The 27,176-nt window shown below is 37.9% G+C and overlaps 1 protein-coding gene across 3 annotated transcripts in view; it reads left to right on the top strand.

The window, feature by feature from the left end:
• The first annotated feature begins 3,686 nt into the window (after positions 1-3,686).
• The window catches only part of TMTC4 (transmembrane O-mannosyltransferase targeting cadherins 4), a 90,672-nt gene continuing 67,182 nt past the window's right edge, over positions 3,687-27,176 (top strand). Inside the window, exons 1-4 of one of the 3 annotated variants that reach the window (XM_069064203.1) lie at positions 3,687-3,850; positions 15,956-16,171; positions 23,126-23,241; positions 24,609-24,825. In XM_069064203.1, coding sequence (XP_068920304.1) covers positions 3,743-3,850; positions 15,956-16,171; positions 23,126-23,241; positions 24,609-24,825 — 657 coding nt within the window. In that variant the 5' untranslated portion in view covers positions 3,687-3,742. The remainder of the gene's footprint in view (positions 3,851-15,955; positions 16,172-23,125; positions 23,242-24,608; positions 24,826-27,176) is intronic. The other 2 variants (XM_069064200.1, XM_069064201.1) reach the window with 2 other exon arrangements.

The raw sequence follows: 27,176 nt of genomic DNA, 5'->3' as shown, positions 1-27,176 counted from the left end.
CTATTGCTTCATTATATGAATACCTATGACATTAATATTTATTTTCCCCTTATTGTTAACTAAATGTTTAAGAACTAAAAGTATCATTGTAAGGAATTGATTGTGAAAGTAGAAATGAATCATTAGGGATATGGGAGAAGGCTTAAATTGTAGAGTGGTGAATAGTGGGAGTTAATTTTCCTTTAGCAGGGTTACCCCTACAACTCTGAGAGAACTGGAATGTAAATTCTTGATAATGGTCATTCTCTGGGAACTGAGACTTGCTATTGTAAAAGTGAGTGATATAATAATATTTTTTACTTTTATTTTTGATATATAATCAATTATGTTAATGGTTTTCCTTATGTTAAACCATCCCTGACTTCCTAGCATAAATCTCATTTGATCATAACTTATAGTATAATATTTGTAATATATTGTTATAATATTTTAACTTAATAATCTTATTTAAGATTTTTGCATCCATTTTCATTAATGAAATTGGTCTATAATTTTCTTTCTCTATTACTCTTTCTGGTGTAGGTTATAGTATCATATTTCCTTCACAAAAAGTTTGGTAGGATCACTTTTTTGCCTGTTATTCCAAATAATTATTTAATACTGGAATTAGTTGATCTTCAAATGCTTGATAAAATTTATTTGTAAATCTGTGGAGGAGGGAAGAAAAAAGAGGAGGAAAAAGAAATGTACATGATAACTTTATTTTATATTTAAAAGGAATAGCAAAATTGTACATAATATATTTGCAGTTTCATGTGCAATCATCTTTTTTTTACTTACTTTTAAAAAAAATTTTTTGGTCTTTATTAATTTGTTTGTTTACTTTTAGTTTACAAGATTCAGTTCCACAATTCCTTGAATTTCAAATTTTCTCTCCTTTCCTCCCCTCACTCCGCCCCCCCACCCCATGGCAGCATACAAACAAGTATAGGATCTGCAAATACTTTCACTTTAGACATTAGTCAGGTTATAAAGGATTGTATCAGATGGAGTGAACAATGAGAAAGAGGAAACAAAACCAAACAAGAAAAAGATCAGGTAGTTTGCTTCAATCTGGATTCAAACATCTTATTTTTTTATTATACTGTTATATAAATGTTTGTTTTATCCTATAAACTAAAAATAAAATATATTTTTAAAAATTCTTTTTGAAAAAAGTGAGAAAGCCCAAAGGGTGAGGAGGTGGCCACATGTCCATGTTGGAGGTATGACATTCTTACATAAACTAGTTACATACTTTTCCAGATTTATTTTACATCACTCACCTTAAAACACACTACATTCCAGCCAAACTAACCTGTTTGTGATTCCCTCCACTTGGCATTACCATATTCTGCCTCTGTGTTTCCCCATGCCTAGAAAGCATTCTTTCCTCAGTTCTGCCTTTCAGAATCTCTAGCTTCCATCAAAGGCTCAGCTCATGTGCCATCTCCTATGGGAAGTCTTTCCTGATCTCCTGGGCTGTTTGTGCTTTTTCTCCTCAAACTATATATACACATATGTTTATATGTATCCCCCTGGAAAAATGTAACTCCCTAAGAACAAAGACCAATTTCCTTTTGTCTTTGAATCCTCAGGGTCTAGCATGGTACTTTCAACATAGTAGGAACTTTATATATACTTCACTTTTTGGATTAGATTGTTTCACGTGTAGTTAGAAGGGCCCCTTCCCACAAGTAGCTCCACTCTGGACTCACAAAAAACCTGGATTCATCTTGGAATTGGCCTCACCCCAAAGAGAAGAAATCAGGCTTCTTTTACACTCTCAACTTGTTATGATGCCAGCCCAGACTATGATTTTAAAGAAAAGGTCTAAAATAAGGCCAAAGTATGGCTCATGTCAAAGGTCTCTTGAAAAGGGATTAAAAGGCTTCTTCCAGAAAAGATATTCAACATACAGAATGAACATCAGTTATAGGACCACTATTTCTTTTCTCCACTACAAAAGAAATGTTTAAAATAAAAAGATTCATCATCCTGCATCAACAAAAACTTAAAACATAAGGCAATCACACTTATTACAGGAGATAAAGACAACAACGTGGGACTGCTGAACAGACATTTCACATTCACCTGGGATCTATGTTATCTTAACAACTCACAAGGTCCAGATCTTCTGGTCAGCCAGGAGTGGACCTTTGGTCCCTTCTGGTTCAGGAATACCTTGTTTGCGTTTCTCCCCAAAAGAAGTGATGTTGTTGCAAGAAGTATCTTCTGCCGGGGAGCCAGCATCAACTGAAGAATTCAGGAACTCTTGAATTCACAAGGTGACAATGTCCATTTCTCAGACTTGGAAATTTGGTAACATGTGCTCCTTATTTATGTATAATGTAAGTTCCTCTAGGGCACAAATTGTCATTTTTTCCAATCCCTAGCACAGTGCCTTCCACATAACTGTAGTTTTTAAAAAATTAAACTAAAAGCTCCTAGCTTTGGGATCCTGGAGAAAGTAGAACATGACCAAAGATGGGAAAGAATAGGATTTCAACAAGTAAAGATGTCAAGGAAATATGTTCCCGTCGTGGGAAACCACTTTAGATTGGAGAGGACAAAACAAGATATAGAATTAGCTATGGGATATTAGTTTAGTTTTAGAAAGTAATAGAGGTTTGAGAGTAAAATGAAAGGTATGTTAGAGAGATTGTGGCAGGCCTTAATAACCAGGACATAGAGTATGTATTTCTACCTCTTCAGAGATAATTGGGTATCGCTGGGTTGCAGTCAGAAATGTGCTGGTGAACGTTTAACAATTGACTTTCAAAGAAAGTACGGCAGGACACCCTCAACAATAAATTTAAGTCCTGCTTTGTAGAGTTTGCCAATATCTGAACAGCAAATGCTCATAATGAAAATTTAACAACCAGCTTTGCTGGCTCCAGAAAACGACTAAGTGCAGGGATGCTATTGTATTTGTCCATTAGGAAGATGACCAGCAGAGAGTCCAGGAGAGAGATGATGGCCACAGAAAGTGACTAAAGGAGATCTTGTAGGCTGGTAACAGATGGGGAATCCCCGAGAACTCTACAAGTTTTGAGCCTGGACTGGGGAGGACTGTGGTGTCATCAACACAAAGTTGGGACAAGTAGCTGGCTTGGGAGGAGGAAGGGCATGAGGCCGGCCATTCAGAGCGGTCAGACAGACAGCCCGATGGAGGGGAAGGGAAGGGGCAAGGGATGGAACAGAGACGTCGACAACAGAAGACGCAGAAAAGAGGGAAAGGGGGAGAGAAAAGGAGGTAGAGGCCGGGGCGCAGGGGAGAGCTTTTTAAAGCTTGGGGAGAACTGAAATAATGGGTGACAGGGAAAGCTGGGGGAGCGGGGAGGACTTGATGAGTAAAGCATTCCAGAGGCTCCCACGCTTCCACACACCCAGGGCCTGCTTCCAAAGGTTTAGGGACTCTCCTTCCTCTTCCCCGCCCCCTGCCCCTCCTTCAGGACCAGCTCCCCAAGGCTGCTTTGCCCGCTCCTCTTCCTCCCAGTGAGTCTGTCCCCTCCTCTCTCGTCTCCCTTAGGCCCGACTCCCTCTGGCATGACGTCACCGGAGTGTCTGCCAATGAGCTGGCGGAAGGCCGTCCGGCCGCCTAGAACAGACAAGGAGCGCCAGCCAATCAGAGTGGGGAGGAGGCCGGACTGAGGAGGAGATGGGGTGTGGGTGTGGGTGAATGCGTGTGTCCGCGCGCTGGTGGAGGGACTCGCGGCGGCAGCGCGCGGCAGGGGGCGGGGGGAGGGAAGCGGCGCGCGGGATGGCGAGCGAGCGGCCCCTCCCCCCTACCCAGCTCCGGGGCGCTGAGAGCGGCCGGGAGTTTTCGCACCCGGGAGGGAGATGCCGCCCTGGCTCTGGCTTGTTGCAGGTAACGCTCGGGGCGGCCCCCGGAGCTAGTGGCGGCGGCGGCTCCTCCGGGGGATGTGTAAAGGGGGAGGAGTTGGGGTTAAAGAGGGGAAGGAAGGGGATCCCCGTGCTCCTACCCCGCAGCCCCCACCTCCCACGAGTCTGGATGGGATGGAGGGGTCGAGGGCTGCATCTGCTTGGGCTGCAGGGGGCCTCGGGAAGGGCTTGGGGAGGGGGGACAGTCTCACCCATTTCCCGGGGCGCTGCGCTTGGGAATTGAACGAGTTGGGTTCCAGCCCTACTCATGCTCTTGCTGCCCACCGGCTCCCCGGGGTGAGGGACTTGAGCTCTAAAGAGCCTGGGCAGAGCTTAGCGAAGAGTTCAGCCGCGGTAGTGGTCAAAGGCACTGGCCAGACGCCCCTGGAGCCCCGGTGCTCGGCAGTGCATGGTGCATGGTTCCCTGGGACAAAGGAAGGAGTGGAAGAACGCTCTGCGTGCCACGCTCTGGCTCGGTCCTCCGAGCCTCCACCTCCCTGCTCGAGGCAGCAGCGCGTCCGGGGTGAAGGGGGCTCCCGCTTTCAACCCCAGTCCCCCTCCCGTTTAAATCTCCCCGCCTCCCCACTTTGAGCCGGACAGCCCTAGAGACTGCCTGAGTCCAACCAGAAGACGGGCGAACTCGTCATCCACCCGCCCCATCCCACCTCGTTCCCATTGTGTTGCTTTCCTCTACCCCTGGACAGGAATGGCCACCTGCTTGTCACCGGCCCCCCCCCCTTCTCCCCCCCCCCCCCGCCCCGTGCTGTTTCCTGGGCCATGCCCCAAAGCTACTGCATTATCTTCAGTAGTTCAAATCTAGAGCTGGCAGAATTTGTGATAGATGCAGCCCAGGTGCTTGGCCGACTGCCCATGGGTTAAAGGGTGTATAGGCTGAAGCAGTGCTAAGCAGCCAGATATCGTGAAGCCCCACCAGAAAACAGAAACAAACAAACAAAAAACATCAAATACAAAGGGGCACGAAGCCTACCAGGGCCACTCCAGCTTACCAATCAGTGAGTTATAGGTGTGGATCTGGACTTTCTGAAAAGGAGAGCGTGCTGCGACCATCCCCTCACATCAAGCATACTCTGCATGGCTCCTGTTTTGTCGCCGGCTAGTTGGGTTTTTGTTTTGCTTTTGTTTGTCTCTATAGTAAGAAGACAAGATAGAATTGTCCGTCCTACCATAAAAATTATTAAAGTGAGTGTGCCTGTTCCATTTCCCACTGCCCTGTAGTGGATAGATGAAGAGAATTATTCAATATCTTAAGAAACATTTGTGCTAGTGGACACTTCTCCCTTTCCATTTGTTCATCCCATTCTAATACCCACAGTAATGCCTGTCTTGTCGCTGATGGAAGTGTAGTTAAATGATGCCAGCCGACTGGGATGAGAAAATGGCTATAACCTAGCAAGCTGGAAACTTTGTGGGAGAGTTGAGTTATAGGCAGCTGCTTCATTATGAATTGTTAACAACAGAGTCCCATGCTGAATGTGGCATTCATCTTTTTATTAAATTTAAAACCATGACTGTGATTATGAGAGAAAGAAATGTTGTCTTCTGGTAATACAGCTTTTTGTTCAGCACTGATGAAGGGAGGGTAGATAGAATTTTCTCTAGTTTTGACAGAGTTGATAATTGTGACAACCCATACAAGAGGCGAGTTCTTCAAGGTGCCCAATTGACCCCAGTATTGAAGAGCCACAAATGAGCCTTGATTAGACCTTTTATTTACAGATGATGAAAGTCACCAATCATATTAGAAGAAGATATTATTGAGTGATATTCTGTTTCAGTGAATAAATGTGATTGCAATGGCTCTCAAACACCAAAAGACCTTTCCACCCCAAAAACATGAAGGTTGCCCTTTGGTTAGGAAAGTGACCAATTTTTGCAAGACCTGTCATTGTCTTTGAATGGACGTCAGTCCAAACATTCCTGAAGGCTAGCTATTTACCAGATAGCTATTTACCAGCAGTCCATAGTGCTGTTGGATTTGCTCAGTGGCTAACCCGTTCTTCTTTCTTCTCACTATCAGCATTACCCTATTTATAGCAAATGACTTGCCTTCCTATTTCGAATGGAAAATCAAAACTCCACTCCCCTGCATTCCTCTTAACTTCTCAGCAGCAGCATCTACTCTTTCCTTTAGTTACAGAAGAAGAGTTATCCCTATTACTCATTAAAACAAATTCTTCTATTTGTACCCTTAATCCCAGCAGACTTTCAGGACCTTGCCGTGAGTTCTGATTTACCTTCAGAGTTCCAGGCCTATGTAGCTATAGGCCATATCTTCCCATCCTTAAATTCAGTGTGTACCAAACTGATCTCATTTTCTTTTCCCTTAACCCTGATTTAAGGGTTTCCACCTTATTTAACTGTTGCTATTTGTGGTACTACCACCATCCACTCAGTCTCTCATCTTCATAATCTGGTTTACCCATTCTCTTACCTTGATATGTAATTAGTCATCTAGTCCTGTCAATATTACCTCCACAATATCTCTTGGATCAGGCCCTTCTCTCACTTCTGTCACCTTTGCAGATGAAACATCAATGTGTTGAATCGCCCATTAGAATGTGAATTCTGAGAGTAAGGAACTGTCTCACTTTTTTCTATACATCTCCAGTATTTACTACAGTGTTTTGCACATAATAAGCTTTTTTTTCATTTATCTTTCATTAGTATACCCACCCAGGCCACCACAATAGCCTTATCTTCCTGCTTCTATTCCCTTCCTTATTGCTACTGCCAGGATAATCTTCTGCTCTCCTAATATTATTCCTGCTCAGAAATCCCTTATTTACTTCTTTTGCCTGCTAAGTGACAGTTCAAATTGGACATTTGGTGGTCTAGAACAGTGATGTCAAATTCAAATAGAAATAGATCCTTGCTGGAGCATATCAACTTAGAAAACCACAGATTAGGGGTGGCTAGGTGGCGCAGTGAATAGAGCACCATCCCTGGAGTCTGGAAGACCTGAGTTCAAATCTGGCCGCAGACATTTAACTCTTGCCAGCCATGGTAACCTTGGGCAAGTCACTTAACCCCAATTGCCCTGCCTTCCCTCCTCCAAAAAAGAAAAGCAAAAAAAAAAAAAAAAAGCCAAAAGAAACCACAAATTAATTACATTTTTATTTATTTTGTGAAACATTTCCTAACTACATTTTAATCTGGTTCAGGCTACACTGGGTACTTTTACCTTTGAGTTTGACCCCTCTGATCTAGAGCCACCCTTTCTCTCTAGCCTTATATCACATTAGTCCCCTTGCTGTATAGACCACCCCACCATATTGTACTCCTTCTCCCTAGAATGAGCTCTGCACTTTCCCATCTCCATGCCTTTATTTGTGCTGTTATCTCCCTCCCTGCCTAGATTTTGTATTCTCTGCAGCCTTCTTCCCTGCAGAATTCCTATCCAAATTTTAAAGACCAACTCAAATGCAAGGTTTTCCCTACCAACCCACCCCCCAGAAATCCCCTATCTCCCTGCATAGAAATAATGCAGAACTCTAAGAGTACTTTGTTTTGTAACTGATTAGTGTATAATATGTGTATGACAGTGTATAATACGTGTATAATAATAATTATTATTATCTATGGTTTATTTCCCCAATACACTGAAAGCTTCATGAGGGCATGGATAATATATAATCTAAACTTTGTTTCCCCTAGCACAATGCATTATGTAGAACAAGTATGTTATAATGTTTGCCAAACTAAATTGTTTAAAGGAACTTAGCATCTCTGACTCTGTATTTGTACCTTATGTCTTAGGAGCTGTTATAATTCTGACATTTGAGCCTGTTATATATTTTAATTCACATTCTGTCTACAACCAGATTCTTAATGGCTCTTTCTCTTGATCATTGACTCTGGAATCAGAGAATCTGGGTTCAAATCCTACCTCAGACATGCTTTGCCTTTGTGACTTCAAGCATGTCACTTAGCCTCCCTGGGCCTCAGTTTCCTCCTTTGTAAAATGAAGGGGTTGGACTAGATGACTTCTGAGATTCTTCCAGCTTTAGAGTTGTTGGGGTGCTTGGGGACCAGACCTAAGATCATGTTTCTGAAAATCTTCCAATTTCTCAATAGGCCCCTGTCCTGTGAGAAAATTTTCTCTTTTTGGAAAACACATGCTCTAATGAGAACAGAAAGAGGGATGCCTGGCCCAAGGATTTTTGTCCCTGACTGGCCCAAGAACTCTCTTAGCACCAGATCCCTAAGACCCATGCCTCTGACAACTCCCTCAATGTCTAGTATATTCCCTGCACTTTCACATCTATACCTCCGAAAGATACCTGGACCCTTATATTACCTAATTAGCATCCTTGGTATTCCTTTCCTGTGCCCCTTTTCTATATAAGTTCTAGATTCACCCCCATTAGGGTACAAGTTCCCCAAGGGACTTCGTCTGCTTCTGTTGGCATTATAACAAACTGTCTCTTGACTGAAAGACTGCTTGAATGTGTGAATTCGTTCCAGGTGACTGACTGTGTCTTGGCATTCTCAGGGTCCCAGCACCCCAAACCTCAGAGCTATTTTTCCCTGATCTTGTAAGCACTTTTTAGATCTTACTTTTTCTTTCCATGGCAAGTCTTTTCATATTCTTACATAATTTATTCTAACAGTTACTTCCTGCCTTGGTCTCTACATTTACCTCAGTATTCTATACATTTTCCAAATCATCTTATATGTAACTACTAAATAACTTTACCTTTTTACTTTATCACACTTTCCAATAATGACTTACAGGATACCTATTGTATGAAATGTAGCCCTCCATGGTCTAGACTTGAATCAATCTTGAATCGCTTTGCAGGAAAAATCTAAAATTGCAATTTTTTTCTTCTCACCATCAGCATTCCTCTCTATTCATAGCAAAATGAGATGATATATAGAAAAAAGTCACGTAGTCCAGTGAATAGTGTTGGACTTGGAGTTAGGAAGATTTGAGTTGACCTCTCTCAGTCTTAGCTTTCTTATTTGTAAAATGGGGATAAATACTAGCACCTAGTTTATGAGTTTGTGGTAAGGATCCAATGAAGTACCTCATGTTGTATTTTTATTTATTTTGTTAAACGTTTCCCAGTTACATTTTAATCTGGTTCAGGTTGTGCCGAGTACTTTTACCCTTGAGCTTGACTCTTCTGATCTAGAGCCACCCTCTCTCTCTAGCCATATATCATATTATTCCCCTTCACGTAGAGGACACTCCAGCTATGCTGTACTCTTCCTCCCTGAAATGAGCTCTGCACTCTTCCCACTTCCATGCCTTTGTATGGCTCCCTCCCCTTCTGTAAACACTCTCTTCTGAATGAGCTTGAAACTTCTTACTATCTCATACACAGTATATTTATTCTTATCGCCATGTCTTTGCATGTCATTTTCTCTGCATAGTATTCATAACTCTGCATAGTGTTCAGTTTAAGTCATATTCCCTCACCTTAAAAATCTAGCTCAAAAAAGTTTCCTCAGGAACTCTTTTATAATTGACTTCTGATGAGGCTTTTATTTTCTTGGTACTTACATATTCATAGGCTTAGTGGTTTAGAATTAGGAAGGACCTTAGGGACCATCTAACCCAACACTGTCATTTTATATATATAAAGAAACTGAATTCATAGTATATTAATATTTATTTATTGGTGGGTTGCTTGAGGTTCGTGAAAACAAAGATAATGTCCCTTCTTTTATTGTATCTGACCCCATCCTCCATCCCTATACAACACTTAGTACAACACTCTGTACTCCATAAGCCAATTCATTGAGTTGCTAAATTCGCTGATTATATATGTTATTTCATTGGATCCCTACAACAACCCTGTGACTTAGATGCTGTTATTATTCCCATTTTACAAATAAGGAAACTGAGGCTGGGAGAGGTTAACTCAAATCTTCCTTATTCCAAGTCCTACCCACTGGACTACCTGGCTTCTTTCTATATATCATTTCATTTCATCCTCACACTCTGTAAGGTAGTGCTGTTATTGCCCACATTCCACAGATGAGCAAAACAAAGCTAAAAAAAGTGGCTTTTTTAAGGTCACGTACCTATTATCTGAGGCAACATTAGAAGCCACATCATCCTGATTCCAAATCAAGCATTCTATCCACCATAGTACATAGCTTCATCCTCTCTCATGTCCTTAAACCATGTGTTGACCCTTTAACCATTGAATGTGGGAACCATCAGAAAGGAACTGTATTTCCATTTATGTTTTGTGCATCTTTTAAAATGCCATTTCTAATAATAGTGCTATAGTGATTGCGGCTTTAATTTGATTTGTTCTTCTGCAATGTAGTTTTATCATTTTGCTTTTTCTTCCTGGTTTGGTTTACTGCTTATAAGACTTCATTCATCAGGAATTCAAACCAGAACTAGGCATTTCAGCTTTCTCTTTGAAAGAATCTTGACCCACACCTAGACCTTTTCACACTGTACCTCATACAGTACCTTTATTTGGCCTTTTAATGTATTTGTATGTATGTATGTATGCCTGTTGTTATTCAGTTATGTCTGACTTCTTCTGACAGTAGGGATCATACTGTCCATAGCGGTGTTTTTGGGCATAGATGCTGGAGTGGTTTGCTGTTTCCTTCTTCAGTGGATTAAAGCTAAAAGAGGTTAAGTGACTTACTTAGGGTCTCACAGCTATTACAAGTGTCTGAGCCCATATTTGAACTCAGGTCTTCTTGACTCCAGGTCCAACTCTCTATTTATCGAGCCACCTAGCTGCCTGTACACACACACACGTGTGTATATTTGTATGTATATATGTATACAGACATACATAACATGTATGTAAATGGATATGTATGCATGTGTGTGTATAGTTAGTCAATACTTGTGATTTCATTGTTGTGGACAGCTTCAATGCAGAAGCTTCCTCCACATATACAAATCAATAATTCATCTGTGACTTAATCTCTTAGGGTCCTAAAGAATTCTGCGAATATTTTAGCTACATTACATATATTATCTCATATGAACCTCACAACAATCTGGAGGTGGGTACTATTATTATTCACATTTTATAGGGGAGGACTGAGACTGGCAGAGGTTATATAACGTGCCTATTTGTCCCAGCTCATTTGTGTTAGAGACCAGCCTTGAGCCCAAGTCCTCCCAACTAGCCCTCTATTCATTATACCACACTAACATGTGTGCATTCAATTTTCTCACAAGAGCTTTTTATTTGTCACTTAAATGTTCAGAGATTGTGGTGATTATGACTTCTTTCTTATGGTTGACTTTCAAATGCTTATTGCCATTGTGTTAGCTGTCCTTCAATTCTGAGGTTTCATTTATTTGTTTTGTATTCATTTGAGGAGTAACAACTTCTTGATTCTATGCCCTGAGAAGTAAAGATTTATGTGTCCATGGTCTTCAGAAGTTAAGGACCAAAAAAATGAGATATGAGAGAACATTTTACTTGATTATTACAACGATTTTGACATTTATTTAACAATTCATTAAATGCTGTAGCTAAAGTGACTGTTTTCAGTCTTTCACTTAACTGGGAAACTGGGTATGATAAATTGAACACCAGTTATGAAATTAGAAGACCTAATTTTTGAGTCCTGCTTCTGGTACTTAATGCATTTGTGGCAAGTACCTTGAATTTGAGCCTTGGCTTTCTCATCTGTAAAATGGAATTTTGAGTAGTTACACTGTCTAACAAACTGGCTCACTGTAACTAAAGTGCTTCATAAAGAATGAAATGCTATGTAATTATTATTATGACAGCTAATTTAGAACTTTAAAGTTTGTAAAGTACTATGTAAATATTATCTCCTTTGATCATCACAACAATTCTACTGAGGTAGGTGTTATTATTGACCCAGTTTTACAGGTGAGAAAACTGAGGCACACAGAGGTTAAGTAATTTGCCCAGGCCCCACAGGTGATGTGACTAAACCAGGATTGAACTCAGGCCTTCCTGGCTCCAAGTCTGACATTCTGTCAGATATATGTATGTATATCTGTACATGCATGTATGTATGTATATACACATATATGTACCACATAAATGTGGATTATTATTATTATGAGTTATATGTGTTGACCTCAATTTTGTTGTTCATTCATTTGTCATTTCTGACTCTTCTTGACCCCATTTGGGGTTTTCTTAACAAAGATATCTGAGTGGTTTGCCATTTCCTTCTCTAGCTCATTTTAAAAGGATGAGGAAACTGAGGCAAACAGGGTTAAGTGATTTTCCCAGGGCCACGCAGTTAGTAAGTGTCGGCGTGTCTGCGGGCAGAATCTGAACTCAGGAAGATGAGTCTTTCTGACTCCAGGCCTGGTGCGCTGTCCACTGTGTCACTTAGCTTACCATGTTAACCTTAATACTTTGCTTTTTATTTCCATACTGCAATAATATAATTTCATAGCCTTCATAGTGTTTTTTTAAAAATCTAAAGTCAAAACTTAAATTTTTCTATCATGTTAATAATGGTATACACTGACTGGCCATATAAACTTTTAATCGTGTAAGAAATCAGTAACGTCAATAAGTTGAAGTACAATGCCATGGGCATGGAGAGTCTTACACAGAATTTGTAGCTATGGTATGATACCTGAGAGATTATTTACCCATTCACTGCAATGGGGAAAGAGGAGATAGTAGCTGGAATATTGCCTGGCAGCTCTTAAGAGCATGCACTACACCAGACTGAATGGTTCAGGGGACTGACAGTAAATGAGAAGCCAAGCCTTTCATCTCTAGGTTGTAAATCTAAACCTTTCCCAGGCTGCTAGAAATTGAAAGGTGTTACTCTCAAATGATGAGTCTCCTCTCTTATTTGATCTCGATTAATGAGCTCAGTAAAAACAAATGTCTAGAGTAAAGCTGTCTGTGTTGTTGGACCTTTGTTGACTCATTAATTCTCTAGTTTGCAGAATTAGCATAGGAAATGAAGATTTAACAGATCTAAGCTGTCTTCTCAAAATAAGCAGGGAGGTGCTGGTCCTCCTTCAGCTGCTCCAAGCTTATAATAGAAAGACCTGAATGTGTCAAGTCCCTTTGTTGATCAATAGAGTGCAATCAGTTCTGAAACTCTTATTCTGCCATACTATTCACAGCTTCTATGGAGAATCACATAGAAAGGAAAGAGAAAATGGTCATCCATTCTTGCCCTTGATCTCATTGTGGATAAATCCAAAGAAAGAACCTAAAGAAGAAATAATATGTAGGTACCATTTGTATTGAGTTGATAGAGATTTGGATTAAACTATAAGGGAATATGAGGAGTTTATGAGATATGTAAGATGTAGCGTGGGAGATTGTGAAATCAGACTTGACTTCAAGGTCATTTATTCCAACCTCCCACCTATTGCAGGACTCTTTTCTCCAATATAGCACAGTGGAAAAAAGAACTAGAAAGAACAGCATCTCTAATTCTAGTCTCAGCTGTATTTCTAACTAGTTATTTGTCCTTAGACAAGTTGGTTATATTATCTGGGACTCAGTTTCCTTGTGTGTAAAAAGAGAGAGTTGAATTTGGTGATCTCCAGTCTTCTGGCTCTAACAGTCCATGAATGCCTAATAGCTTCAGCTAAAATACCTGCAGTGATAGGGAATGAACTGCCTCCTGTGGTAACTCTAGTTATTCCCCCTGTCTCTTAATTTTGAAACAAAATCTCCCTGTAGCATCTCTTCACTGGTCCTTGTTCTGTCCATTAGATCAAAACAGACATCCACTCACTTTGTCACTACAGCCCATTGACTGATATTTCTTCCCTTAGTTCTTTGTTACAGATTAAACATCACCAATGTTTCATCAGTTTGGGTTATAGCATTGTTTTTAGACCCCATCACTGTCCTAATAAGTTTTTTCCCAGACCTACTTATTTGTCAATCTGTCTTCTGTTGGCATTTTAAGCTCTTCTCAGCTTGGCTCTGACCAACTGTTCCAACCTTATGTATTATAACCCCTTTATTCATTCTTCTGGTTTAGCCAAACTGACCTTTTCATTCCTCATAAATGATATTCCATCTCCTTTGTTCATGTCTTTTCCCAGTATGATCTACATCTACTCCTGCCGGCTTGGAACACCCCCCTCCTCCCACCTTAGCCCCTTAGCATCCCTAGTTTCCTTCAAAGCTCAGATCAGGGGCCACTTCCTATATTTGTCATTTCTTGATACCCCTCCCCTTGCCTGTGGGGCTAGTGCTTTTTACCTATAAGATTACCCTGTTTTTATTTTGTATATATTCAAATGAATTCATGCTGTCTTCCCCACATAATGCAAGCTTCTTGAGGATAAAAATTATTTCATTTTTTGTCAGTCAGTGTTCCCAGTGCCTGGCATAGTCCCTGGTACAATGTAGGCATTTGGTAAAATGCTTATTGATTGACTATCCTTTTCTTTCCATTCTCACTTCCACCATTAGAGTCTAGGCTGTCATTACTGTATGCCCACAATAGCTTCTTAACTGATCTTCTTGTTTGCATTCGCTTACTATTCCAATTCTTTCTTCTTACTGCTACCAAGTTAATCTACTTGAAATAAATGTCATCCCTTCCCTAGACGTCACAATATTTTTCTCTAATCTGTTAGTGTAAGTCTAAACACCTCAGCATGGCATTCTAGGTCTTCTGTCACTTTATCCCACCACACTAAGTCAAGTTCATTTCCTCCCTACTGTCCAAAACAAAACAAATAAACCTTTAAGCCCCAGTTGTATTGATGTCATTCATAGACCTGAGTCCTACACCATGGTTGTTCTTGAACCCCTGCTTTTGCTCCCTTATTCTACATTGAATACCCTTCCATTTTCTTCTGCAAATCTAAATCTTTTTCTTCTTTCAAGACCTAACTACAGTCCCACCAATCCCACCAAAACTTTCTTGATTATTCCATTCATAGTTTCAACTTATGAATTGCTATAGTACTTAGGTAACAGTACTTATTTCAGGACTTACTAATTTTAAATTGCTACCTTTTATATGTATATATCTTGGGTCCCTAATTGTGCTATAAGTTCCTTGAGGGTAGGAATGACTTACTCTACTTTTTTTTTGTATTTTCAATAGTGAATGCTGTATTTTAGAAGTGCATATATATTTCATATATGTGCATGTATGCTCATAAATACACATACATATATGATATATATGTACATGTCTTCATTCATTCATTCATTGGTTATTTATTGAGTGTCCATGATGTTGGATGAGGAGTGTCCTTTTTGAATGAGCAGTGTCCTTCTTTCCCATCACATGCTATTCTCCTCACCTTTTCTCTACCTGTGAATCCTTCAAAAGATTGAGTTTATGCCTCCTTCCTTGAAGCCTTGCCCAACCAATCCAAACTCCTCAATTGGAAATTAATCATAAACTTCCTTGCAACCTTTTTATATTGAGCTGTAATTTGTCTCCTATATGATTTAGCCTTTTATGTGATTCTACCATCTACTCATTCATAATGGTATTTGAATCTGTTTTGGTGTTGGGAGTACTCACACCAATACAATGATGGGTCCTTGAGGTGTCATGATATAGTTGAAAGAGTGCTGGATCTGGAGTCAGAATCTGGGTTCAAATCCCAACTCTACTATTTACTATCCAGGTGGCCTTAGAAAAAGTCACTTAACCTCTCTGGTCCTCAGTATCTCATATGTAAAATTAGAATGTTGGACTTGATGACCCTTAGATTTCTTCTATCTCTAAATAAAATTCTACGAAAGAAATAATTCTTATTTTTCTTACTGAGAACAGGGATCGTATCTTATAGATTTTTTTTCTTATAAAACCCTTAGCTCAATATCTTACAAATGTGAAGCTTCAGATGATTGACTTAGAGGGGAGGTAGTTAGATTTTTTTTTGAGACTAGTTAAAGGACTTTGTTAATGAATCTATTACTCTAATAGATTGTGATAATAATAAAATTGTGAGCCATTGAACTTGTGTGGTTGGATTTTATATGATTTCTTGACAATTTAATGTATTTAGTATAAAAATACTAATAATATAGACATTTTATCTTTAAAATTTTTATATTTCTTTGTTTACTTATATGAATTTACTTAACAGTAGCATTTCTTATCTGTTAAAATACCTGTTACATGTCTTGTCTTACAGATTTCTAATCAACATAATGCTGAAGCATCAACCTTGGAACCAACATTTTTCAAAATGGCTGAGGTGGATGTTAATTTGGATCATGTCATACCAACAACCATTATTCCCACTTACTGTGCAAAACTTCTAGTGGCATTTGTTTCGTTTGTGTGCTTTGCCCATAGTTACGATGGAGACTTTGTCTTTGATGACTCAGAAGCCATCGTCAACAATAAGGTTTGTGCCTCACTGTGACTGTTAAACTGATGTTAACCACTAAACTAGACCCCAAATGCAATACTTGTTCTCAATTTGACATATTTTCTTTTTCTTTATAAAGTAATATCTTATTCTTTTCCAGTTATATATAAAGATAGTTTTTGACATTCATTGAAAAAAATTTGAGTTCCAAATTTTCTCTCTTTTCCTCACTTCCCCCATCCCTGAGACAGTAAGCAATTTGATATAGGTTATACATGTTCAGTTATGTAAAATATAAAACATCTTAGTCAGATGTAGACCCAACAAAAAAAACATGAAAAAATACAGAAAATGAAAAATAATATGCTTCAATATTCATTCAGCCTCCATCCGTTCTTTCTCTGGAGGTGGAGAGCATTTTTTATCATGAGTGCTTTGCATTTGTCTCAGATCATTGTATTGCTGAGGATAGCTAAGTCATTCACAGTTGATCATCATATACCGTAGTATTATTGTTACTATGTACAGTATTCTAGTTCTGCTTCCTTCACTTTGTATCAGTTTGTATAAGTCTTCCAGGTTTTTCAAAAATTATTCTGCCCATTTCTTATAGCACAATAATATTCCATCATAATCATGTACCACTACTTTTTTCAGCCATTCCCCAAATGATGGGCATCCCCTTAGTTTCCAGTTCTTTGCCACCACAAAAAAGAACCACAATAAATGTACAAATAGGTCCTCCCCTGCCCTTTTTAAAATCTCTTAGGGATACAGACTTAGTAGTCAGTTTTGTTGGATCAAAGGGTATGCCCACTTTTATAGCCCTTTGGGCATAGTTCCAAATTGCCCTCCAGAATGGTTGGATCATTTCACAACTCCACCAACAATTCATTAGTGTGCTAGCTTTCCCACATCTTCTCCAACATTTATTATTTTCTTTTTCTGTCATATTAGCTAATTTGATAGGTGGAAGGTAGAACCTCAGAGTTGTTTTAATTTGTACTTCTCTAGTCAGTAGTGATTTAGAGTGTTTTTTCATATGACTATAGATAGCTTTGATTTCTTCTGAAAACTGCCTATTTATATCCTTTGACCATTTTATCAATTGGGGAATGACTTGTATTCTTATAAATTTGACTGCATTCTCTATGTATTTGAGAAGTGAGGCCTTTATCAGAGATACTTGCTATAAAAATTGTTTCCCATTTTTTTGCTTTCGTTCTAATCTTGATTACATTGGTTTTGTTTGTGCAAAAACTTTTAAACTTAATATAATTAAAATTGTCAATTTGATATATTTTCAACTCATGGGAAATATTATCTCTAGCGATTGAATTTTCCCCCCATCAGTTTCTGAATTTCTTTTTGGTAGTACATAAAATTTAGTTTAAAATTTGGTGTAAGAGCACAGTATGATTCCCTTTCCCCTTTTGCTGGAATCATAGGATCATAGAATTAAATCCAGAAGAGACCTTATGTTGTATCATCAAGTTGGTCTTTGGGGGGGTTCCTGCATAAAAAAGCATCTAACTTTCAGCTTAGGGTCATGGAATCATAGATTTAGAGCTGCCCTTAGAGGTCACCAAGTCATCATCCTTAGATCTCCACAACCTGCTACTTTCCAAATTTCCATATTTGTTCCAGGGTCAGTGGCAAAATTTGGGTAAGGAAAGAGTTGTGGAGAATGTGATGACTTCCCTCTAGTATTTGAATAGTTGACATTTGGAAGAGAAGAATTAAGCTTGTTCTACTTTTATCAAGAATGGAACTAAGAACAAACTTTTGGATGGTACAGAGAAAACAGATTTAAGCTTCATTTAAGGAGGGTAGGGGAGCTCCTAACAATTACAACTATCCAAGGGTAAGGGGATATCTTGGGGGCTTATGAATTTCCTATTAAAAGGAGGTGATAAGTAAGGGTTTGATGGATAAGTGGACAGGTCTTATAGAGAGATATATAGACAACATAGGAGTGGGTTAGCCTAGATGAGCTCTGGGGTCTCTTCCAACCCTGAGAGTTTCTGTGACACTTCTAGTCTCTGTGGCTGTCAGTCAAGTATGGCACCAACTCAGGTACTTCAGCTTAGGTGAAAAGTGATATGACAGTGGGAAAAGCTGGGAGTATGACCATATATGGCACCTACTTTCATTGATATTAGGACATTCCATGTTGACTGCTGCAGGTGAAAGTGTGGTGAGCCTTTCCTGTTTGCTGTATGACTTTCACACATTTTATATCTTGAGAATCCAATTGACTGGATATATAAGTTCCTCATCAATGTTATTTATCAGTGGATGCTGGGTATGAGATGGAATGTGCTATTCTTTTTCTTCATCTGTCAATGAGAATCAAGAAAAGGGGAAAATGGTAAATAAAATAAAATAAAGGGAGATAGGAAAGCCAAATAGAGACAATAGACATTGACCTTGAACTTAGAAGAGAATACCTGTATTTGAAAACCAATCCTTTTTGAACATCAATAAATTTTGCTTATGGCCTACATTTCTGTAATATGTTTCTGCCGAATCTCACTATACTCAGGAGAGGTTTTGTGTCTTGATCTCCAAGATAAGCTTTAAGAAATACTTTCACCTACCTTTGCTGTGGAAGCCTACATGTATTTGTGGAACTCCCTTGGAAAATTTAATGAATCTTATTAAAAACCCAAGGTGAGGAATTCTTCCAAGTGGGAAATAAATGTCACTTTTATATTCTTGAAATGTTTTATAAATTGCTAAATCTTTTCATGAAAACATTAGTGAAAATGAAGTAAATTGTGGGTGCTGCAGCATTTAGTGGTTTATAAAGAAAGAATACAGATTTTTTCCTTTCTTTTTTCAGAATATGGGTAAAGATGGTACAGTTACTTTGGTTATAATTTTCCTCCAATTCATCCAGCAGTTACTGACAGATGTTATTGCTTCAGCTTATTTAAAAAAATAAAGAAGTGAGAAGGAAAAATTAAGATTGTGGCTGCTGGCAAGTGCTTCAAATTAAATTAGTTGTTTAAATAACCTCACTCTTATTCACATATAATGCTTTTTTGAAAACTAGAAGAGAGTTGATTTTCAAATTAATTTTTAAAATATTCTGTTCTTTTTTTTGGTTGCATTTTGGTGATTAGGCCTACCTCATAAAAAATATTGAGTGCTAGGGCAGAAAAACATTGGCCAAGAGTCAGAAAAGAAGGGCAAAGTGTTCCTTGGCTTTATTAAATTAGGTATTTTCAATTCTTTTCCTTGTGAGATGTAGCAGATGAAGTCATTTTGTATATCTACTGAACATTGTTTTGCCAGGGTTTTCTAGGGCACCATACTGTGCCCCTTTTGTTAACTTGCTAGCCTCCCCCCTTTCTTCCTTGTTTAATGAAAGATACTCTGTTCATTGGCACAAAGCCTACCATAATGTGAAACAGGCTGTTACTGGATTTTATTGGTATTAAGGACTCTGTTCCAGATGCTTCCTTAAAATGTTGAGCTGGTTTTTTTGTTGTTCACTAGGATGCTTTTCCTTGAGACAGTTGAGTTAGCAGGAATCTCAGGCATAATACATCTTTTACATAAATCATTATGTAGAAAAATTGACCTTTCTTCAAGTATTGCACCCTGCTGTGTATAGACTACAGCTAATCAAATATTTAGAGATTCATAGACATTCATTTTCTTTTTTAGATGGGAGAAGTAGGCTATATAGAATCTTTTGTCAGTTACATATCCCCATATTTGACAACTAAAGTAAAGTAGGCCTTTGAGTTTTGTTTTCAGGTAAATCCACATTAGTGTATAGATTGTATAATCTTAAAAACAATTTCTGATCAACTTGAATGTGAGCCGGTTCATTGTGCTTCTAAGGCCCTGGAGCAGTTGTATTTGGTGGCAGTGAAATTCAATTGACAAAGATAGTATTAAATAATCAACTCTAGCTTTAAATACGTTTCCTGTTGAAGATTCTCTCCCTTTAACATAGCAAACAAGCAGTTACCAAGTGTTTAAGTGTATATGTACCCCCAAAAGAATTCATATTCCGCTTCCTCTGTAAAAAAAAAAAAATCCCTGATTAAGATTTCTTCAACTGCAGCATTTTGTTTTGCATTTAAAATTATACGGGAACTTGAGATTTCCTTTGTTGCTTTCATGGGGACTCTAGGGGGTCCAGTGATTAGCTCACTGGCCTTGGAGTTCACTTGGAAGAAGATTCCTGGGCAAGTCACTTAGCTTCTCTCAGGCTCAATTTCTTCATATACAAAATGAGAATAATAACAGCACCTAGCTCACAGGGTTGTTGCAAAAATAAAGCCAGATAACAGATGTAAAGTGCTTTGCAAATCTTAAAGTGCTATCTAAATACTAGTTGCTATTTTGACTATTATTTTTAGCTGATTTATAAGAATCACTTTAGAATTTTTTAACTTCAGATTATTTGAAAGAATTCTCATTCTATATTTGTAATACAAGTGCTTACATACTTAGGAAACTGTAAAGTTTTGTGTAATTTGGGGTTATTAATGAATGAAATATGGGTTTTAAACTTTGTGATTTTTAAAATAATTTCTACAACTTCTGTGGATGAGCCTCCCCCCCCCATAATTAGCTCTACTGAACAATCATTAATGAAGAGATTTTAAAGAAAATATGCTGCCCTCAAGAGAAGTAGTACTATTCACATAGAGAATTGCAATTATCTTAATGAAATGTTTTTTGGCAAATGGACCTTAGATTATTATGTATGTGATTTAAATAAATTACTTTATTAATTTAATAGAAAATAAGGGAACAAGGGCTGTGACTCAGCTTTGGAACACCAAGTTATTTGCATAGCTCTTTTCCTGTGTCAAAGTACTTATTTCATTCATGGACTAGCTCACTAGAGAGCTGGCCTTTGTAGCAGAATTTCTGAATGAAGAGTACTTCTGTCTTGAAAAAAAAAGAAAGAAGCAAAAAATAAAGTCCTACTCAGGTTAAGGTTGCCAGAAAGCAACATTATTTTCTTTCTATCTAGAAAGCAAAGGTTTTATTTGATATAGGAATATTTCCAAAACTTTGTCATATTTTTTGTGTCTTTTTGGTCATGCATACTTGTCAATCTATATATAACACTTTCTATGTGTCTTTTTTTACTTGTATCTTCTGGAGAACTGAAATTTTATAGTATCTTAATATTTTTCATTAACATTTATAAGATACTTAACGGCATATATCATTACCATTTGATAGATTCAGAAACTGAGGTACAGAAAGGTTAAGTGATTTGACTGAACTACCCAGTAGAATATCCATGCTTTGAAGCAGTATAGTTGTCTTAATTCTACACTATATTTTCTCCATTACATTATTCTGCCTCTATTTCATTAGTATTTTTATTAAGCCATTTTTTTTGTTTTCACATTTTTACACCAAGAATATATATAGTTCATCATCTTATGCTTTTTAAAACTATCATAATGTAATTTCTATGGGGATAGTTGGTTTACTTAATTGATAACTATTCATTGCTTAGATTGGTAGGACAGCATGTTGTAATACAGCATTGGATATGGAGATAGATAATCTGAGTTTGAATCCTGCATCTGCCAAGGTGTATGGCTTGAACAAGTCACAGAGTTTCCTTGTGTTTTATCATCTGTAAAATGTGGGGTTTGAAGATGATCCCTATTCTAAGATTCTACCCAGCTCCAAACTCCATGATCCTATCCTTAAGGATCTGAGTATTTAATTCTGATTTTTTTTCCAGAGTAAATTCTTAGTTGTTATATTTAGTGATGTGATCAATAACTTTATAATTAAGTAATCTTCCCCACAGGGTTTCATTAATTTTTCATCTCTAGCTTGCTATTCTCTATCTTTTCCTCTCTTGTCTGGTGCGGTTTCCCTGCTCTGAGAATAGAAAAGCAGCAGATTGTTTTCATTGTACTTCATATAAAATATATGGACAGAAAAGCAGGACACGTTTTTTTTTTTTTTACAAGCATTCAGAAGTGCTAAGTTTCTGTCCTAACACATTGCATTTTCCAGATGCTGTGTAATGAGAAGAATGCAGCAGATCCTTATTTCCATTGAGGATGGGATAAAAAAAATATGAAGGGTCAGATTCTGGTTCCCTTTTCTGTATCTTTTGCTGTATTCAGCATTCCCTCTGAAGTCTATAAGTATTCTATGCACAAAGGGAATGTGTCAGGTATGAAGGGACATTAGTGACTAATTATTGTAATGTCTTGTAGTTATTGAATGGTATATTGCAAAATGAAATAGACTTTTCTTTTTAATGTTTTATTGATGCTTTTTTGAAACACCATTGTCACCTCCCAATAACCTTCCTCTCCCATAGAATCTTCTTTTTTATGAAGAAAGCAGATAGGCAAAACTAACACAGCAACCTTCACTGACGGTGTATGCAGTTTTTGCATTTGTAGCCTACTGCCTCTCTGTCAAGAGGACAGAAATATATATTTCCCCACCAGCCATTTGGAATTAAGACTAATTAACATTGAATTAATATAAATTCTGAAATGTGTTTTTTCTCCTTTACCAAGTGATCATGGTGTTTATTCTCTTGATTCTGCTTTACTCCCTCTATGTTCATTCATAGAAGACTCCCAAAATTTCTTTGAATTCTTAATATTTGTCATTTCTTAAAGTGGTATAATATTCCATTATATTAATCAACCAAAATTTGTTCAGCCAGGCCTCAATTGATAGGTACGTCAATTAACCTATATTTGCTACAACGAAAAAAGTCAGTAAAGGCATTAATCAATTTCCTAAAATGACTTATTTTCAAAAGTGCATATTGGTTTTGGCTATTGATAATACCACTGTTAAATCTCTTAACAAGTATTTGCAGGTATCTGTAGATTGAGTTATTGCTTTTCATATGGTAATGGTAACTATTGCCTTAGATATGCCAACCTTATCTTCCTTTTGATCGACCACTCTGGAACATTCTCTGATATGTTTTGGGGTTTGTTTGTTTGTTTTAATTTTTTGTAGGACCTCCGAGCAGAAACTCCAGTTGGTGACCTTTGGCATCATGACTTCTGGGGTAGTAAACTCAGCAGCAACACTAGTCACAAGTCTTACCGGCCACTCACCATCCTAACTTTCAGGTAAGCTGTGCCGAAATTCACAGTGCTGCTTGGTTGCTCCAGGTTTCCTTGCATACTATAAAATAATTTGTGTGGTATTTTTCACATAATAAGTATTTTTTAAATAGCGGTTAGATCAATGAATGCTGATTCATGTCCAGTTCCAATATAATGACAAACCAGTTGGAGTATTGGCTTCTCTGTTGAGAGAACATTAATTAACATGTTAATGGAGTTCTGGAGGAGCTGTTTTTCAGACATTTGGAACACACGGCATTTGGCCTGCAGGGCATAAAAACCTCATCGTATATGTATCTAGGCAGTCTTTGAATCCGCATTCTATTCATAGTTCTACATGATAGAAGTTTAATTTTAAATTAAATTTAAATTAAATTAAATTTTAAATTTTAGTTTAAGCTATAAGATAAATGCAGTATTCCCCCACCAAACAAACCCTTGATAAAGCATTGTTGTTCAGTTTTATCCACCTCTTTGTGATCCCATGGACCATATCATGCCATTACTGTCCATGGGTTTTTTTTGGTAAAGATACTGGAGGGGTTTGCCATTTCCTTCTCCAGTGGATTAAGGCAAACAGAGGTTGAGGGACTTGCCCAGGGGCATACAGCTAGTTAGTGTTTGAGACTGGATTTGAACTCCATTCTTCCTGACTCCGGGCCCAGCATCTTTCTACTGAGCCTTCTAACTGCCTCACTGACAAAGTATAAGCAACTATTATTTTCATTACAATAAGATTATTCACTTCACATAAGTTGCTCTAAGTTTTCAGTACATCTGTGAGAGATTATAGATCATTTGCTACTTACTAGAGAAACATAAAACTAAAGTTTTGAGTAACTGAAAATTAAAGATCAATTGGAAATTAAAGTCTCAGAAAAATATGAGGTATTTGGAAGAATGTTTCAATTTATGACAAAAAAACCCAATTTGCACACTTTGGGGGGACACAGTTTATGCAATCACATGTACACACACGCAGAATACCAATATTTCTTGCTCTAGATGTTTATAAGTAGTATTTCATAAACTGGTATATTCCCTTAATTAAATCCTCAATTTAATTTACCCATTGTCATCTTTATATTTTAACCTGCTCTCTTAAAGAACCTAGTTTTCTGTCTTTTCCACCTATACATGTATATATATATACCCTTTCCTTCCATTTCTCCTGTGCAGCTAGTTATGTTCATACATTTTGTTCTTTGAATCGACAGATTTGTTCATTTTTAAAGTATTTTTTATCCCCAAATTCACAAAGTGTTTCTTCTTTAATATTTTTACTTACAACCACTTTCCTTTGAATTGTCTTGGTGTCTTTGTTCACACGCTTTCTTGAATCTAACATGGACATCCTTTGTTTGCTGCAGGATTAACTACTATTTATCTGGAGGTTTCCACCCAGTGAGTTTTCATATCGTCAACATCCTCCTGCATTGTAGCATATCCGTTCTAATGCTTGATGTCTTCTCAATATTATTTGGTGGTCTACAATATACTAGTAAAGGAAGGAGATTAAATCTGGCTCCCAAATCGTCCCTTTTAGCTGCATTATTTTTTGCCGTTCATCCAGTGCATACAGAGTGTGTAAGTACTTACCTGTTGCATCTGCTTTCGTAAAGGAAGTTATAAGAGTTCAACTATTTACATTTTTCTATCCACTTTCATAAAATGTTCATTCTGTGTTTCTAAAATTATGGGTAGTGTGCTCTGCCATCTCCTGCCAAATGTGAAACATTCAGGAAATGTATCTAGTAAGTACTTAAACTTCTTGCCAGCAAATAAATGAAAAGTAAGCTTAAGAAGTAAGAACTTCAAAACATTGTTAATACTATCTGCTTAACTAATTTAGCAACACTAATTGTAGTGATGTGAATTTCCATGTTCAGCAATGTGGATTTCTTACATGTGCATGGTGCCTTATGGTTAAAAACAGCTTTTAGTAGAATTTCATTTGCTACTCAAAACAACCCTTTATGGTAGTATTATTATATCATATCGTATCATATCATAACAGTGTTAGCATTATTGCCCCCATTTTATAGATGAGGGCCTCAAGATCTATAAAGTTAAATTGTTTGCCCAAGGTCACATAGTTAGTTATTAGGAGGCAGCTTTATGGCTCAGTGGATAGAACTCTGGGCCTGGAGTCAGGAAGACCTGAGTTCATATTTGGCCTCACTAGCTCTATGACCCTGGCAAGTCACTTAATCTCTGCCTGCCTTAATCCACTGGAGAAAGAAATGGCAAACACCTCCAGTATCTTTGCCAGGAAAATCCCATGGACAATATTGGCATTGATATTGACAATATTGATCATAGACATAACTGAATCAACAGAATAACAGCAGTAAGTTGTTAACAACAACACAGTTATTAAGTGTATTAAGTAGGACTCAAACCTAGGTCTTCAGGTTTAAAGTCATATTTTTTCTTTATTTTTTTCTTCCTTCTTTCCTTCCTTCCTTCCTTCCATTTATCTAGGAATATAGATCTATAGGCATATATTTGTTTATAAAATATTTATATATTTCATTTTATGTTTTTATATATGCTATTATGGGGCAGCTAGGTGGCTCAGTGAGATAGAGTGCTAGGCCTGGAGTCAGGATGATTCATATTCCTGAGTTCAAATCTCACCTCAGATATGTACAAGCTGTGTGATCCTGGGCAAGTCACTTAACCTTGTTTGCCTCAGTTTCCTCATCTGCACAAATTGAGCTGGAGAAGTTAATGGCAAACCATGCCAGTATTTTTGCTAAAAAAATGCTCAACAAAGTCACGAAAAATTGGACACAACTGAAACGACTGAACAACAGTATGATGTTATTCATATTACTCTGCTTGCACCACCATGAATCAGAGATATAGAAAGAATGCATTTCTCTTTTCTCCATGTTTTCCTTAATAGATTAATTATCAAAGTTCATTGGGCCTGGAGATTCTAACTGTAGGTTAAAGATTACTTTGTGAGTGCATAAAGCATTTAAACCCTCCCCAGCTATCTTGTTTTAAAAGCACCCAGCACAGCGGCAATCCTAAAGCAAGGACTCTTCACCATCCTTGTGTATGCATCCCTAGAACAATCCTGAAATCTATGAAACCCTTCCCAGAATAACGTTTTTAAATGCATGAAATATAATACAAGGATTACAAAGGAGCTCCAGGAATTTTGATGGGCAGTATAGCCAACGGAGCTTCACTCAGCTGCAGGTATTCGCAGTGCCTGTCCTTGTTAAGAAATGGCAAACCACTCCAGTGTCTTTGCCGAGCCTCATGGACAATATGGTCCATGGGGTCATAAAGAGTTGGGCACAACTGAATAATGGAACAACAATGGAATTCTAAGAGGCAGAGAAAGAAAATGAATATGAAACATTCAGAAATATGAGAAGACTTGGATGAACAGATTCAGAGTGAACTGAGCAGGATCAAAAGAACATTATATACAGTGACCCCAGTGAAACTGAAAAAAAAAATCACTAAAAAGAAAGCCAAGCTTGGAGTAACTTAAAAACCAGTGTGGTTCTGGAGAACAAATTACGAAGCATACTTCACTTCTCATGGCTTAGAGATACTTGGCAATACATATGGACCAGATGTTATATATGTTGTCAGATACAGTTATCATATCCAGAATTCTTGACTCAGTTGTTTTTCTTGGTTTTAAGAGAGAGTTACATAAAGAAGGGTTTCTTTTTCCTCCCAGAAATGACTGTGATATGATATTGGAAGGCATTGTACTTTTAAAAACCCTTTTTAAAAATGTACTGTAAAAAACTCACTCAACAGCAACCATAAGCATCAGTAACTATTTACCACAGATCTCTGCTGGCATGGTATTATGACCAAAATCAGAATTTCAGAACAGGGGGTGGCTAGGTGGTGCAGTGAATAGAGCATCGGCCCTGTAATCAGGAGGATCTGAGTTCAACTCT

Source organism: Petaurus breviceps, unplaced genomic scaffold (assembly GCF_028583685.1).
Source record: "Petaurus breviceps papuanus isolate PSGF00001 unplaced genomic scaffold, PetGlider_PUasm1.0 90625, whole genome shotgun sequence".
NCBI lineage: Eukaryota > Metazoa > Chordata > Mammalia > Diprotodontia > Petauridae > Petaurus > Petaurus breviceps.
Note: the sequence above shows the minus strand (reverse complement) of the source record. Positions and strands in the feature narration are given on the sequence as shown.